Source organism: Necator americanus, chromosome IV, assembly GCF_031761385.1.
Source record: "Necator americanus strain Aroian chromosome IV, whole genome shotgun sequence".
Taxonomy (NCBI): domain Eukaryota; kingdom Metazoa; phylum Nematoda; class Chromadorea; order Rhabditida; family Ancylostomatidae; genus Necator; species Necator americanus.
In genome coordinates, this window is record NC_087374.1 from 9383815 (window position 1) to 9398411 (window position 14597).

The 14597-nt window shown below is 41.1% G+C and overlaps 2 protein-coding genes across 3 annotated transcripts; one reads left to right on the top strand and one right to left on the bottom strand.

Moving 5' to 3' along the window:
* Window positions 1-392: 392 nt before the first annotated feature.
* Window positions 393-6256, bottom strand: RB195_000753 (uncharacterized protein; the record flags this gene model as incomplete). Its single annotated transcript, XM_064197254.1, has 10 exons — window positions 393-440; window positions 969-1067; window positions 1136-1227; window positions 1308-1584; window positions 1652-1775; window positions 3301-3442; window positions 3510-3647; window positions 4302-4410; window positions 4567-4693; window positions 6216-6256. 10 exons carry the CDS (start codon window positions 6254-6256, stop codon window positions 393-395), a joined length of 1197 nt encoding a protein of 398 aa, XP_064053135.1.
* A 1304-nt stretch (window positions 6257-7560) lies between these two features.
* RB195_000754 (uncharacterized protein) lies at window positions 7561-14405 on the top strand (the record flags this gene model as incomplete). Of its 2 annotated transcripts, XM_064197256.1 has the most annotated exons (8): window positions 7561-7721; window positions 8396-8515; window positions 9492-9618; window positions 10386-10562; window positions 10624-10717; window positions 10787-10920; window positions 14079-14252; window positions 14313-14405. In XM_064197256.1, 8 exons carry the CDS (start codon window positions 7561-7563, stop codon window positions 14403-14405), a joined length of 1080 nt encoding a protein of 359 aa, XP_064053136.1. The 2 variants fall into 2 exon arrangements, with proteins under 2 accessions (XP_064053136.1, XP_064053137.1); XM_064197255.1 differs by lacking the exons at window positions 10624-10717; window positions 10787-10920.
* Window positions 14406-14597: the final 192 nt, after the last annotated feature.

Consider the following 14597-nt stretch of genomic DNA (forward strand, 5'->3'; position numbering starts at 1 on the left):
AACAAGTCAGTTAGATCTATGAAACTCTTTCGTAAAAACAATGAAGCCAAACTGTGTGAAAGTAACAGTTTTTTGCGTGCGAAACACAAAAATTAAAGCGTTGTGCTGGAACATGCAGGTGATAAGGACCATACATGGTTACTATGGAATCGAAATACTTTTTTCAGTTGCGTATCTTTACTCTACTTAGATGTTGTACCTAGTATGCAGAAGAAATCAAAGAGACATAACATACTTACATTTATTGAGATACAAACAACAACAAAATAAATGGATGAGTCGCAGTCTACATATAACAACATTTCACGGAATAAAGTATTGAACTGTTAAGATTATGTTTCATACGAGCTCCACTTCAATGAACGTACACGAAACGAAAAGATGGACGAGATTCAATGGAACTGGCTCCTGCCCATGATCATCATTGCCCGACGTTCTTCCTGCAAGTGCAACAAGATGATTAATTAAAACGATTGAGATAAAAACAAGCAAGCATCAGCATCTTCGTAAAAATAAACTAGAGAGAAACATAAGATGGAAGAATCCTTAGCTACCCCCAGGCAAACTAAAGAGGTGGCTTAGCTGCGCTAACAGCACTAATGCTTTAGCGTTCATTTTGATGATAAGCTCGTTTGGGAATTGCTTATCACGGTAGTCTCAGTCGTAGTGGTAAGTAAACACAGTCTCTCGATCCCGATTTCCCAGTACAACCGATTTGTAACAACTAAACAAAAAGGATAAAGTACTTGACGTTGATCAAACCCTTTGAAATGCGCCAGTGCGTTGTACTTTATTTCAGAAGCTCACAAGTTAACAAAAACTAAGCAGAAGGTAGGTAGCAATGGTAACACCGCAAAATTGATGACCTGCGTGAGCCAGCCGATGTATAAGGTCAACTTTTTTCTCCCATGCAAGTCTTGTATCGGTTTATCAAATATGATCCTGACACAGCAGCGTGAACTACCTACCAGCGACGTTGTTTGGTGATCATCTGGGTGAATAATTCTTGTTTTTGCTCCAAGTTTGTTAGCTACAGCAGCAGCAGACGAATTAAGTGAGCTCGAGCCCTAAACGTATTTGATGCAATACGCAATAGAAAGTAGGAGTGATAAAAGGATAACTAGCAAGATGTTACCATGCCATTTCCATTGTACATACTACCACCATAGGGATCATTTGGCCCCCTGTCTATCAAACGATCGTCGGGAGGGCGATCGAAGCGGCTTCCTGACAAAATGAGTATTTAACTACGTCACATGAGGGAAAATAATGTTCACTACTTCATGAGGCAAAAGGAAAATTCATACCAGGCCCCCTTGCGTAGTCGTCACCATGCGGTGGAATCCCTCTAGAGTAATCACGGCTATCATACGGAGGCATTCCGCGGTTATTGTAATCACCTCTTCCACGAGCATAGCTATCTGGATCTTCTCTATTGTAGTCTTCTGACGGCGGTCCTGGTCGTGAACCATAATCATCCCTTGCAGGTGGGGGGCCATTTTTGAAGTCTTCTCTCGGAGATATATAGTCATCTTTGGCTGGACCACCTCTTGCGTAATCTTCTTGCCCGTAATGATCGCCGTTCTGAATGAGCAAAAAAATACAAAAACTATTAACAATTAGACCATGATATTCTGAAAAAAAAACAAACCTCGTAGTCATACCCCTCATGATCTCTATTCCCTCTATTATAATCTCCACCAGTCCGATAGTCAGTATCATATTCACTTCTAACTTCTTCGCGGGTATTCTCGGGAGGTATGGTTGATGTCGGACTGAAATAAGATGTCATCAGGTTGTTAATAATTTCATAACTATTCACTGTTCCACAGCCGTTTCACTGAAGAAGAGTTTCTTAATGTAATCTAGGTAGTATAGATAATGGTTTTATGCAATTTTGAAATCAGGTGAAGCCACAGTAACTCTAGTAACAATATCCTCAAGTCTCTCCGAAGGTCACTGCTTCATGAAAGCTTTTGTCTCAGAGATTGCTGCTGCTAAAATAAGCAGCAAATATCTCTGTGTAGAAAAGAAAATCACGAAGAGCAGTTTTCACAAAGCTTCGTTCCCGCTGAAAATTTTAAATGCAAAGTTCGCCGTGAGCCTTGTCATTTCAAAGACCACAACTTCATTACAAGCAAGACAGTTAGTATATCGAGATGTGAAAGAAAACTTTGCGAGAAAACTATACCAAAACTACTTTTATTATTCTACTATTACCGTTTGAAGTGAAAGAAATGGAAGGGAATGCCAAAAACGTCGAAACTGAACTCCTTTTCTCTGGTTATTCGAATTCAGCGATTAAGCGTTGTGTATGAAAAAATGCTGATATGGCGCTCGAACAGAAAATGAATGACATGTTAGGGAACTTCATTTTCTTAATAGAGACGAAGGGATGGAACACGAGACTGCTTTTGCAAGGAGTAGGAATATTACAGTGGTTATGTATCTCTCACCACACTGTTAGGTTCATAAAGGAAAAAAGTTCTTTTTTTTCTAAGAAGATCGTGATTTGAAGGTTGTGATAAAAACAGCGGATTTCTCCACCATTAACTTCTGTATTTTGGTCTCAAATTTTGCATTTGCTCGTAACAAATTTCTTCTTCTTTTACTACTTACTGCAACTGATCTGATTCTGAACATGTTTGAAATTATAGTTGACCTCTTCACTTTGGAAGATTGCACTTATGTTTAGTACGGTTGCATCAGTTACAGCAAGTTAAAAGTCCCAGTTATTGTGATCCACTCCCAGCGATAAATGAGACGAAGAAACAAGAAAAAGTGTGGGGACGTATTGTGATGTTACACATTCCGTTAATGGAAAAAAAACACATCGTAATTAGATATAAAATAATGGAAAAATACGGTATACATGGCCCTTTACAAAATCGCCCCATCTGGTCGCGCCTCAGATTCTGTCGCTGAGAGAAGTTTTAAATCTCAGACATTTTTATATAATTGATGATTTCAATGACAATCTCAATTAAATGCAATAAACCTCGGGTTATTATGGTTGTATTTGTTGTTCGTTGTAGTGTCTTTTTTTTACCGTACTTTTTTGTCCATGTTTTAGATGCCCCTGGACCACCAAAGTCAATGCTTCTAGGAAAGGATCCAAAAAACGCATTCAGTGATTGATGCGGTTAGTGCAAAAACTATAGAAATAGTAATAATCCAGATAAATATAGCATGTACATAAGTCTGTCTAATGACTTTGATAAAAAAAACGCTCTCCGTGAAAGTTGGAATACAGTTTTTGCTGAAATTCAACACCGTGACATATGACATAACATAACATACCCAGCCTTAGTAGCAGGCCCAGGTCCAGATGATCCCATCATTGTAGGACCAATTGTTGGAGGTGCGGGCATTCCGTACGGAGGAACAGGTGGCATCCCCATGCCAGGAGGAGGAGGCATGAACGGAGGTACACCAGGCATTCCTAACAGATCAAACTTTAAGTAATTGCTACCACAAGAATCATCCAAACTGTGCAGTTGAAAATTCACCAGGTGGCATCATAGGAGGCATCATCGGAAATGGCGGAAATGGCATGCCAGGCATCATCGGAGGCATTGATGGCATTGGACCTGGGGGCATTGGAGGCATGTCATCTTTCCGATCTCGTTTAGCATCAGGTTCTTCATCTATAACACAAGTTATCGGACTAAATATCATATCCTAGACATTTTGCATCTTAGGAATTAAAAGAGGAGTCTACTGGATTATTATATGTGCTTACATGCCTACCGATAAAACACTACAACAAACCTACAGAGAATGTAGTGCAAAACCTTGGCCTTTGCTTAAAGACTTTGGTCCCTTCTAAGTACTACATTATGGGCAGCAGTGACAGAGGTAAAATCAATTGATTTGTTATTCCTTTTAAATTCACAGGTGAATTGGATGAAAAACACCAAATAATTGTTGTTTACTACATTTCCATTAATATTCTACAAAGATAAAAGCAAACGCATTTAAAAGGAAGTTAAATGTTGAATGTTCCAAAGAATGATTGTCCAAATGAAATGTAGTTCTATCAATAATGTCCCAGATCAAGTGACCTTGGGCGGAACACTAGGTAGTGCCCCCTGGATAGTCCAATGCAAAACAAGCTTGACATTAGACTATCCTGGGTTGCATCATACCCGTGACAAAAGACACGCTTTGCTGGATCGAAAAAATCGACAGCGCCACGCCCGAAATCTCTCACCGGAACTAGAATCCATGATGGACGTTGCTATGGGGAGGTGCTCCGTGATGGCAACAAAAAATTAGGTTAGAAAAAAAGAGGAACAAACCTCCTCTAGTTGTCCCTGGTGGTATACCTTGCATACCATAAATCTCCATCTGTGAAGAATCTCTTCCGGGAACAGCACCCGGAATCTTGTCGATCGTTTCTTTGTGCACCTATGGTTAATGTTCAGATACAAAATATCTGGAACTTACTCGCGTGGTAATTTTACAACCCGACCGCTCAAACTCGAATGTAAAATCCATGTAAGTGGTAAGTAATGTATATGACAGACACCTTTAACATTTGCTTAAGTAAATCTGATAAATTACCTGCATGCAGTGAATTGCGAGCCCTGGGCCGCTAAACAATTTTTTATGGCATATGTGGCACTTGAAATGTTTTGCCTTCTGATGTTGTATCAGAACTTTCTCGTCATCGAATTCGCGGTTGCAATACCTGCAGAAGAAAAATCAGCTCCACATAATGGAAATTAAAGGAGCAATTCCTTCAGAAAATACTTTATCTAAAGAGGGATCGGTTTCGGCAAGTTTTTTTTTCTTCAAGCAAGTCTAAAATGTGAATGCAATCAATGTTGAGCGAAAGGAACGTCGGTGAAATACGCCGCGAACATACTCAGCAATATCAATTATCGCTCTAATCTACATGAAACCGATATAATTGCGAGCATCGGCTCTGTGCGAATTGGAGCTCAAATCTAGATCAGATCAGAGTTAAATCATGATGGGTTAAATCTCGAAAGAACCTGTCCTCATCTGACGCACCTTTTTTTATCGAACAATCGAAGGACAATATTTATTTGCTCAAAGTTCAGTAGTCTTGCCCACATCAACAACGTGGAAAGAGCATTCAAATCAATTAATTCAGACGGAATGTTGGTCCGTTATCCACAGATAGAATGTATTTCCCCGACCATGTTTTACTCATTAGCATACCAACAGTCACTTCCCACTCTTAGTGTTCTCAAAGAGCCTTTCGGTAGAAAACCCTCCTACTGCCTCCTTATTCCATTAAAGCCACAACTGGCGAATATGAAGAAATGCCAGTTTCTCAAGAATTAGGGCTAACTGGTATAAGGAATGTTACACATAATGTAAATCCAGTTTGTGGAATACGGTATTTGTAACAGCAGCCACTGGTGTCTGAGTTTTAGGGAGTCGAAAAACCCTTCTTAGAAGAATTCAAATATATGCACACAAACAATATATGTTGCGTTCAAATTTGATTTAAGCTAGTCGAAGCAGGTAAAGCAATGAGGTCTTTAAGTGAAGCGATTTAATGAACCTACGCCAAGGCCATACAGCAGTAAGGCGAACAACTAGAGTCAGAAGGAAAAAACTCTTTATTTCGTGGTATAGCTTAAAGTCTCCTCTTCTCCACTTCACAATCAAATTGAAAAAGGTAGTACCATGATTTTGGGTTGATCTGGAACGTCTCCAAAGAAATGAGCAATGAGTCAAGCACATCACTCGATAGTACTAGCTCTAGCAAGAACTGGAGAAGTCGAGATGTGGTTACAAAATATGTAAAATAAGGCTGTCCCCATGTGAATGAGAAAACCCATCAGTTTAATTTCCAAAACAAGCATTACGAAACACAAAATATTAACTGAACATAACATATTGCACCGCTGAGATGCCCCGAACTCTTTACAATAATTCTAGTCAGGACACTCTGAGATCTTACATGTACAAGTAATTGCGTAGAACTTATTCGAAATTTGTTTGTTTTCTATGTCTGCCCAGCACATGTATCGTACTAGCAATTGATGTTCTACAGGTAGGTCTAGCACTTATGAACGGAACCATCAGCATAAATGTGGTTAGATTTCCCGCCACATTTTCGCCTGCTCTTCTTCCAGAACTGGTTGTGGAGAATTGTCACTACAGTCCTGATCCATTTTGCAATAACGGAGAGGTTTTCTCTTTAAAAAAGGAAATCCCAGATTGAGAAAACGTACCAGCACCAAGGTCTCTCTATCTTCTTCTTCTTACGACCCATCGCAAATTTCCGGTTGTATTTTAACTAATATTCTTCCTAAAAGTAAAAGGAACAATGAATAGATAGCCGGCTATACAACCGAATGTTCATAAACAGAAGAAAAGTGCAAGAACGCAACAACTATCGAAATGACGCGCGCGACCACCACGAATGGACGCGCGCGCAACGCAAGGAACCTATGGAATCCCACGGAGAGCACCTTTTTAAGGAATCTGTGCAGCGAACCACGACCATACAGGAAACAGTGAGGAAGTAAAATGATCCGATGCACTATGTCTCACCAGGCAGAACACGAGGCTTCTCCAAATTTGATTTGTATGCGTCCCGCGACAACTGCTCCTCGAGAGCTTCGCTGGGGGCGCGTTCTTTGTGTCTGCTTCTCTGTCTCTGTGGGGTCCAGTACTGGATGTAGAGGGTTTATGTTAGTCTATCAGAATTGTGGTAGTACACTCATCACAGTACGGGCCGTCACATTCTGATATCTCTTCTGGCGTTGTTTTTTCTATTTTCTTCTTGATGAGGTGGCAAATTTGCTTTTTGAGGTTTTTTTTCTGGAAGAGAATTCCTCGAAATGACCTCCTAGGTACACCTGTTACAGCCTTTATATGACTTAGCTCTTGTCTTGAATATGTAGATGATAGGATTCGTTTGAGTTCGCGACGTGCCCCGTGTAGAATTCTAAAGAAGAGGATCTTATAAGAACCCTTAGTTTTTCTGTAAGGTAGATTCTCTAATGTACAACCATATTTTCCTTGAAAAAGTGTAAGATTCAAGTTTAAAGGCATCACCCCGCGAATTCGGGGTACGGTGCGGGTTTCAGGTGGGTTATGCCTACACGGAGTCGTAGATTATGGAGAAGAGGCCGATTCCGTCCATTTCTTCCTAATTATCGCAAAAACGGCCCGGGAGATAAGGCGCGTGCGCAAGGCTGGCGCGCTCCAATCTAACTCGTAGAAAATAGCGCTCCGGAACGCTCGAACCCCTATCTTCCGGGCCGTTTTTTACGGCAATTAGGAAGAAATGGACGGAATCAACCTTCTTTCAATAATCTACGACTCCGTATAGGCATAACCCACCTGAAACCCGCACCACCCCAGATTCGTGGTATGCTGCTTTTAAACATCAGACCACCTCTGTCTCTTCTGAAGCACATGGTGCTGCATTGAAATTTCAACTCCAGTTTAAATTGACAAATGGAGCTGAAAGACGTCATGTTGAATGCAACGAGTGGCGCCAAATGCACATATTCCGTTTTACAAGTTCTCTGTTCTTCTAACTATTATCATTCTTTATTTCAGGTGGGAATGAAGGCTCTTATACTTGTGGGTGGGTATGGGACACGGTTACGTCCACTGACTCTGACGCAGCCAAAACCGTTAGTTGAATTTGCAAACAAGCCGATGATGCTTCATCAAATGGAAGCACTAGCTACAGTTGGAGTGACGAGTGTTGTCCTTGCTGTAAGGTATTTGCTACATTACCTCTATTTTATGCCAAATTGACCACCATACTAGTTTCAAATGGTAGTGATTTGTTATTACGTGAGTAAGTGAATATAAATTTGTATGGCCATTATAGTATTTAATGCAACAGTTGATTTGAACAATAATTCGATTTCCTTGCGAGTATTGTACAACGTCTTTCGCAAACTGATTTATTTGCCAAGGGAGGGTAAATTGAATTTCTCATCTCTTGAAATAAGGCAGCTCGTGATTTTTCGAGGATTAATTAGCTCAAAACGAAATTCCAAGTCTTAATTCCGACCAGTAACGAATTCGCCAAGCTGCATATGTACCTTAAGGTACCATATTACTTTATCCTGAAAAGCAGAGGTACACTTATTGATGAGATGCGGACTAAAATGTAGTTGAGGGAATGAACGAATGAAATCCGGGGAAAAATGGACAATTAAAAGATATATTAGAGAGATAGCGATTGAAATAGAAGTCTAAAAATTGTTCAAACACAGTTCTATAATTGGTTTCCAAAACTTTCCTTGAAAAAATTTTAAACCACTTGAGAGTTCTAGTCATCCTCCTTGTCTTGTACTTTATCTCTGATCTATAAATGTATCTTATCTGATCTGTAGATCCTAACCTTTGCTAAGGTACTTTTTGTTTATACTCCATTCTTTCTTAGTTACCACGCCGAGCAGTTGGAACAGGAGATGAAAGTACATGCTGAACGTCTTGGGATTCGCGTGCACTTTTCTTTGGAAGAAGAGCCGCTCGGAACTGCAGGACCGCTAGCTCTAGCTAGGTAGGCTGCATCTCTTATTATCTGACGACCTCATTACTTCATTACTTTTTGTGCGCTACTAACTTTTTTTGTTCTAAACCTCTTTAGAAGAACATACTCACCAACTCCTTGTCTAGAATATACATGATTTTAAAATTTGCCGTGCGCGGTAATAATGTGTTTTCTTACAAAGTATAGTATGTTGCAAAGTATATTGCAACCGGGATTGACAGTTCTGTTTGTGTAGGACTTCTGTGGCTTTTGGATAGCTTCACTAGAGGAACCGTCTCATCAAAATCGTTTGAAGCATCACACATGGAGAGTGACTAACACCAGTGCACTAATTTTGCACATATTACTCACTTGACATCGATGTGCCTTTAATTTTCGAAAACGAAATCCAAAATTCAAAATCAAGACTACTGTCTCTTCCTTACTTGATTCGTTATCGCTCCCAGAGATGTTATCTTTAGCTAGTATGGCACTCTGTCGCTAAGTGCTATTTGTCCGTTGAAATTTATTTCAAGATAGCTTCTTTTAAAATGTAATTTTTCGTTTCTCTTCTTCTCATTTTTTCCGGATTATTTACAAGTGTGCCTTAGAAAATAGTCATGGTAGTATTCACGATGGAAAGCATGAAAAGAATACAATTTTATGCACAAAATCAACCTGAAACTCGATCTCATTGGGCCTCTATGCTCTATGCCTGATATTAAAAGACGTGCTACATAGGAAATAGTGGAAACAAAAATGTGAGAAACAAAAATCCAGGGATTAAAGGAAAGAGGGTTGGTTGTTCATTCAGAATAGAACTCAATAACTTTCTTAGATGGTCACTCATCATTTATTTAGAGTTATCACTTAGAGGAAGAGTTAGTGTTCCCAAGTTCCATTTTGCAAAGTGCTCTAATGAAGTCATTAGGTTCAGTTTCGTAATAAAACACATTTTTCTTTCTTATTCTTACTAAGTTTTCTCGATCTTGCAGCTCTGTTTTAGACAGTACCTGGATGGAGATGAACCTTTCTTTGTGCTCAATTCTGATGTCATTTGTGAATTCCCGTTCCAAGAGATGATTGATTTTCACTTATCGCATGGATCAGAGGGAACGATAGCAGTTACCCAGGTTTACTTTTTTAAAAATTTTATTGTATTTAAAAGCATCCAACGCGCTGTCTCGGGCGAAGCCGCATGACAACTGCACCGAAATTCTGGTCGTTTCGACCCGACTGTAAAGGATAAAGAATAAAGTGCACGGGGTTGATCAACCCCATAGGGATGCGCCTACGAGTTCGACTTTTTTTAGAACCGTTTGAGCTTTATGTACGTATGTGTTTACCCTTACATTGTTTTGTGGGGGCTAGCCGATGAATCAAGTTAACATTTTTATCTTCCGTGACAGCTTTGGTACCAATAAATTGATACCAGACTTATACTCCAAGCGATTATGGACTCTATTGTACCGAACAAAAACTGTAGTATACATCACACCACTGATAATATGCCTGACATGATTCCTGTTACTAACCAACTTAATTATCAAGATTTGAAAGTCCACAATTGTTTGGCATTGTGTGCTGAATGAACTAATTCACTAAGATTTTAGATTCCTTTAACACGTATAGTTCTTCCAATCATAGGTGCGATAGGGAGAAGCCGGACCCTCCTCAGTTGAAGGGCGTCCTTTCGCCAGCCGTCCAAAAGTGAAGGGAGTAATTTCGCCAATCGTTTAGAAGTGAATGAGGTCCCTTCCTCAACCGTCCAAAGATGAAAGGGTCAGAGCATCGGCTCCGACTATCGCATCTATGCTTCCAATGCGGATGCGGCACTAATCTGTCTGCCGCAAACTGCTGCACTGATTTCTCGTAAAATGCGTCCAATCTACAATTATAGGTGGAAGAACCTTCAAAGTACGGTGTAGTTGTCTATGACGAACGTACCGGGATGATTGCCGATTTCGTGGAAAAACCTCAAGAATATGTTGGTAATAAAATTAACGCTGGACTTTATATATTCAATCCTTCAATTCTCGATAGGATACCTCTTAGACCTACCAGTATTGAAAAAGAGGTGAGACATCGATACCTTACTATTTATATTATTATTATCTTTCTGCCAAATACCTATTAAGATCTTCCCTAAAATGGCAGAATGTAACAATCTGTTTGCATTTGTCTTGTCTGGATTTTGGATGGACGTGGGACAGCCAAAGGATTTCCTAAAAGGCAAGCAAGTTTTCAAAATTTCTAATGCATCTTGTACTCCCTCGCTTACCACTTTGAGCCTAATTTCAGGGATGTCTCTATTTCTCGAGTACAAAAGAAGAAAAGACCCTTCATTCTTGTCGAAGGGCGATTCAATACACGGGAACGTTCTTATAGATGCTACAGCTACTATTGGGAATAATTGCAGGATTGGTCCCAATGTAGTAGGTTGATCCTCTTACTGCCGTGCAACATTTAAAGGCATCACCCCACGAATCTGAGGTGGTGCAGATTTCAGGTGGAGTACGGGATGGGAGACTGCGGAGAGGGGGGTGATTTCGTCCATTTCTTCTTAATTGCCGTAAAAAACGGCCCGGAAGATACGGCTTCAGGCGTTTTGGCGCACTATTTTCTACAGGGAGTTCGACTGGAGCGCGCCAGCTTTGTGCAGCGCCGCATCTTCCGGGCCGTTTTTTACGGCAATTAGGAAGAAATGGACGGAATCCCCCCCTCTCCATAGTCTTCCATCCGAAATACTCCACCTGAAATCTGCACCACCTCAGATTCGTGGGGTGATGCCTTTAACTTGCGCTGGACTGCGTACGTCCGTCACATAGCACTCTCATTGTTATGTATATTGTTAGGTTCCACATGCCGATGGGTGCTTTGTTTATATCAGTACCCTAGCGAATCCGAGTTTCCCCTTTGTATAGATTCGCACTGTAGCTTTGTGCTGCGTCGCTGATTACTTGTTTAGTTTTCGTACTTGATATCTCTATTGACATTTTCTTTCCCCCACTTGATTTACTTGAATCAAACGGCGACTTAACGCGGCTTATCCACATCTTCGTCGAAGTGACTCATCCTGGAAGATAGTTACATTTTTTCCCTCCAATGCATATGCGGTACTAATTTTTCTTCCACAAACTTCTGCGCTGATTTCTCGTAAAATGCGTCTAATCTACAATTATAGGTGGAAGAACGTTCAAAGTACTGTGTAATTGTCTGTGACGGTTCCTTTAAGACGTATAGTTACATTCTTTTTCTTCCAATGCGGATGCGGTACCAATTTGTCTGTCTCCGCTCAATCTTCCGCTAGAGCTCGCACAGATTTTCTCCATCCGTCGCTGTTCCTGTATTCTGCGAAACTTCTCGCCGTCTTGCCTTAACTGCTTCTCGATGCCAAGCTTCTCCAGATCCTCCTTCACCACTTCCATCCAGAACTTTCTTTCACGTAAAGGTGATTTTTATCAGTTTGGGTGTGGGAGCAACCTCAAGACAGGTTGGACAAGGTGATCTTAAGGCTTGTTTTATAGTGTTACCAAGAGAGTGAAAACGGTTTTGTGCGACTACGTTAGAGGGATATACAGGGCATTGATCTTCTTCTCGTCTCATGAGCCGATACAGTGTATCCACTTCTGCGTAGAGTTGTTGGTTATGGTACACCATTGGCTAAAAGTATCCGTCTATGAAACTTTTCATGGAGTCGAGCTCTCCATCACCGTAGGCGGTGATGCCCATGTCTACAATTCATAAATCAGAATAGGGCGAATAGCGGAAAGGTAAACTTGCAGCTTGACTTCGTTGGTGTTGAGGTCGACTATAACCACTTTGTTAGGAAGTGTGCCCGAACTGGCCCTAGCGCAACTTTGCTGAGTATCTTTTTCATAGCTGCTGTAGTTTCTCAGCATAGATTCCCTGATAATTGAACTCGTCCACGAGTTCAATTTCGTTGTCCTTTCACAGTGATTCCCGTCAAGGATCTCGCGTAGGCCGCGTAACGGAATCTCGCTATATCTATCAGAGCGGAGTCGTAAACCGTAGTCTGCAGCTGATTTCGATGCAAGGTCGACGACATGTTGCACCTTCGCACTGCTGGAAACGAGTATCACTACATCGTGGAGGTACTTGAGATCGACCATGAGACTTCGAATGGTTCTAGAACCACATGGACGAGACTGTTTTCGCGTGACATCATCGATGGTGAAGTTGAAGAGGAAGGGTCGCGTGGCAGCCCTTTGTCTCACTCCAGCTTCCATTTCGAAAGGCTGGTGTCCGATCAGCGGCAGTTGTTTTTCGATTCATGTCCTTGATTAGGAACTTTCTTGGTAGTGCTTCGCAGGGAAGTGCGTTGAAAAGACAGTCTCGATGAGAAGAGTCGAAAGCGGATCTGCGAAGTCGAGAAAGGTTAACTTCATAGGCGTCGAATACGGCTGCCACAATTCTGTCACTCTCCTGGCAATAAACACCGGGTCAATCTTCGACCGGCAAGGGGAAGGCCGGTTTTGTGGTCGCGATGGTTATTCGCGATATTTGACAACTCGATCCAGGATGATCCGTTCTAAGACCTTCATTATATGTAGCAAAGATATTCGTCGGTTTTGGATTCCGCGATGGATAACTAGATTCCTCTTAAACGTAGATGCAGTGATGAGGTTCATCGGCCAAGGATCTGCCAGCCCTTGCCCGACGTTTACTTCACTGAAAGATACCATTTTCCAGACACATCTGTTTGTTGGTCAAAACCCATCTTTGCGTTCGCATCTATTCCGACAATTACCGCCTTCTGGCTAGGTAGCTTGGACATCACTATGTTGAGCTCATCATGAAAGGCGTTCTTGTTATGGTCTTCAGTGGTTCCCATAGCTGCGTTAACACCCTCGATCCAGAATCTGAGTCCTTTGCGATCTCGCATTCGTATAAAGGTTTATTTTGACATCGTTGAGTTAAATTCCTCCATAAAGCTATTGCATTCTTTCCTCACAGCTCCCGCGCAGCCTCTTACTTTCTTCTCATGTGCAACACTGCAGTAGGTGGTGTAGCTTTCGATTCTGATGACGGTACGGCCTCTGATGCGTTCCCTGCAATGCACCAAACGGCACATATCTTATTATGGTTAGAGCGGCTTTGTAGAGTTCTCTCGATAGCAACCGACAACTGTGCGTTACGAAAAAGATGCTTGTTGCCAAAGACTATGTTCTCTCTGCGCCCTTAACCTGGTTGAGTTGGGTTTTTGCAGTGTGCTGTGCAACAACACCTTTTTGCTTTTTGTTAATAACAGGGTAACTTTCATACAATGCAGTGGCAATTAAATAGTTCGTACCCTCCCTAGGTGTATACTCAGATTGTGTTTAGTGAAAGCACAGGCACGTTCAGGTAACAGTCAGACTTGCATGCGCAGTCCCAATTCCCCACAATAATCCCCTATTACTCGACTTTTCATCTCAACTCTGTTCTTTGTTTTGCTCTTCCCCGATCATCACAACAAATTGGTGAACCTCTAGTAATACTTTGTATTGATTTACTAAAATAAGTGAAACAAATTGGTGTGAATGATCTTTAGTGCATGAAATATATAATCCTTTTTATCATAAATTTCCAGGTTATCGGTCCTAGAGTTCTGATAGAGGATGGCGTTTGTCTACGTCACTGCACGATACTCTCTGATTCTATTGTTCGCACACATTCGTGGATAAATCAAAGTATTGTTGGTCGAAAATGCTCTATTGGACGATGGGTGCGCATTGAAAACAACTCCGTCATAGGGGATGATGTTGTGAGTTTGTCTGAAAGGGTTATCTTCGATTATATTTAATGCTGTTTTTGTATTTTTTAGGTTGTACACGATGAATTGTACCTCAATGGTGCCCAAGTTTTGCCCCATAAGTCAATCTCCAGTAATGTTCCGGAACCTCATATCATTATGTGATAGTTATCTTAGTTGATTTTCCTTCATTGTCCAAGACTGTCGGGGTGGTTGTTTGCCACAACAGATTTCCATTCCATATCATTGTGATATCTTCTGTGATTTTTTTTGTGAATGCCACATTGTTCGCTTCCACAGTATAATTTGCCTTACTGTACTGTGACATGAGCGCCTCACTTTTTAAAATTCCTGTTA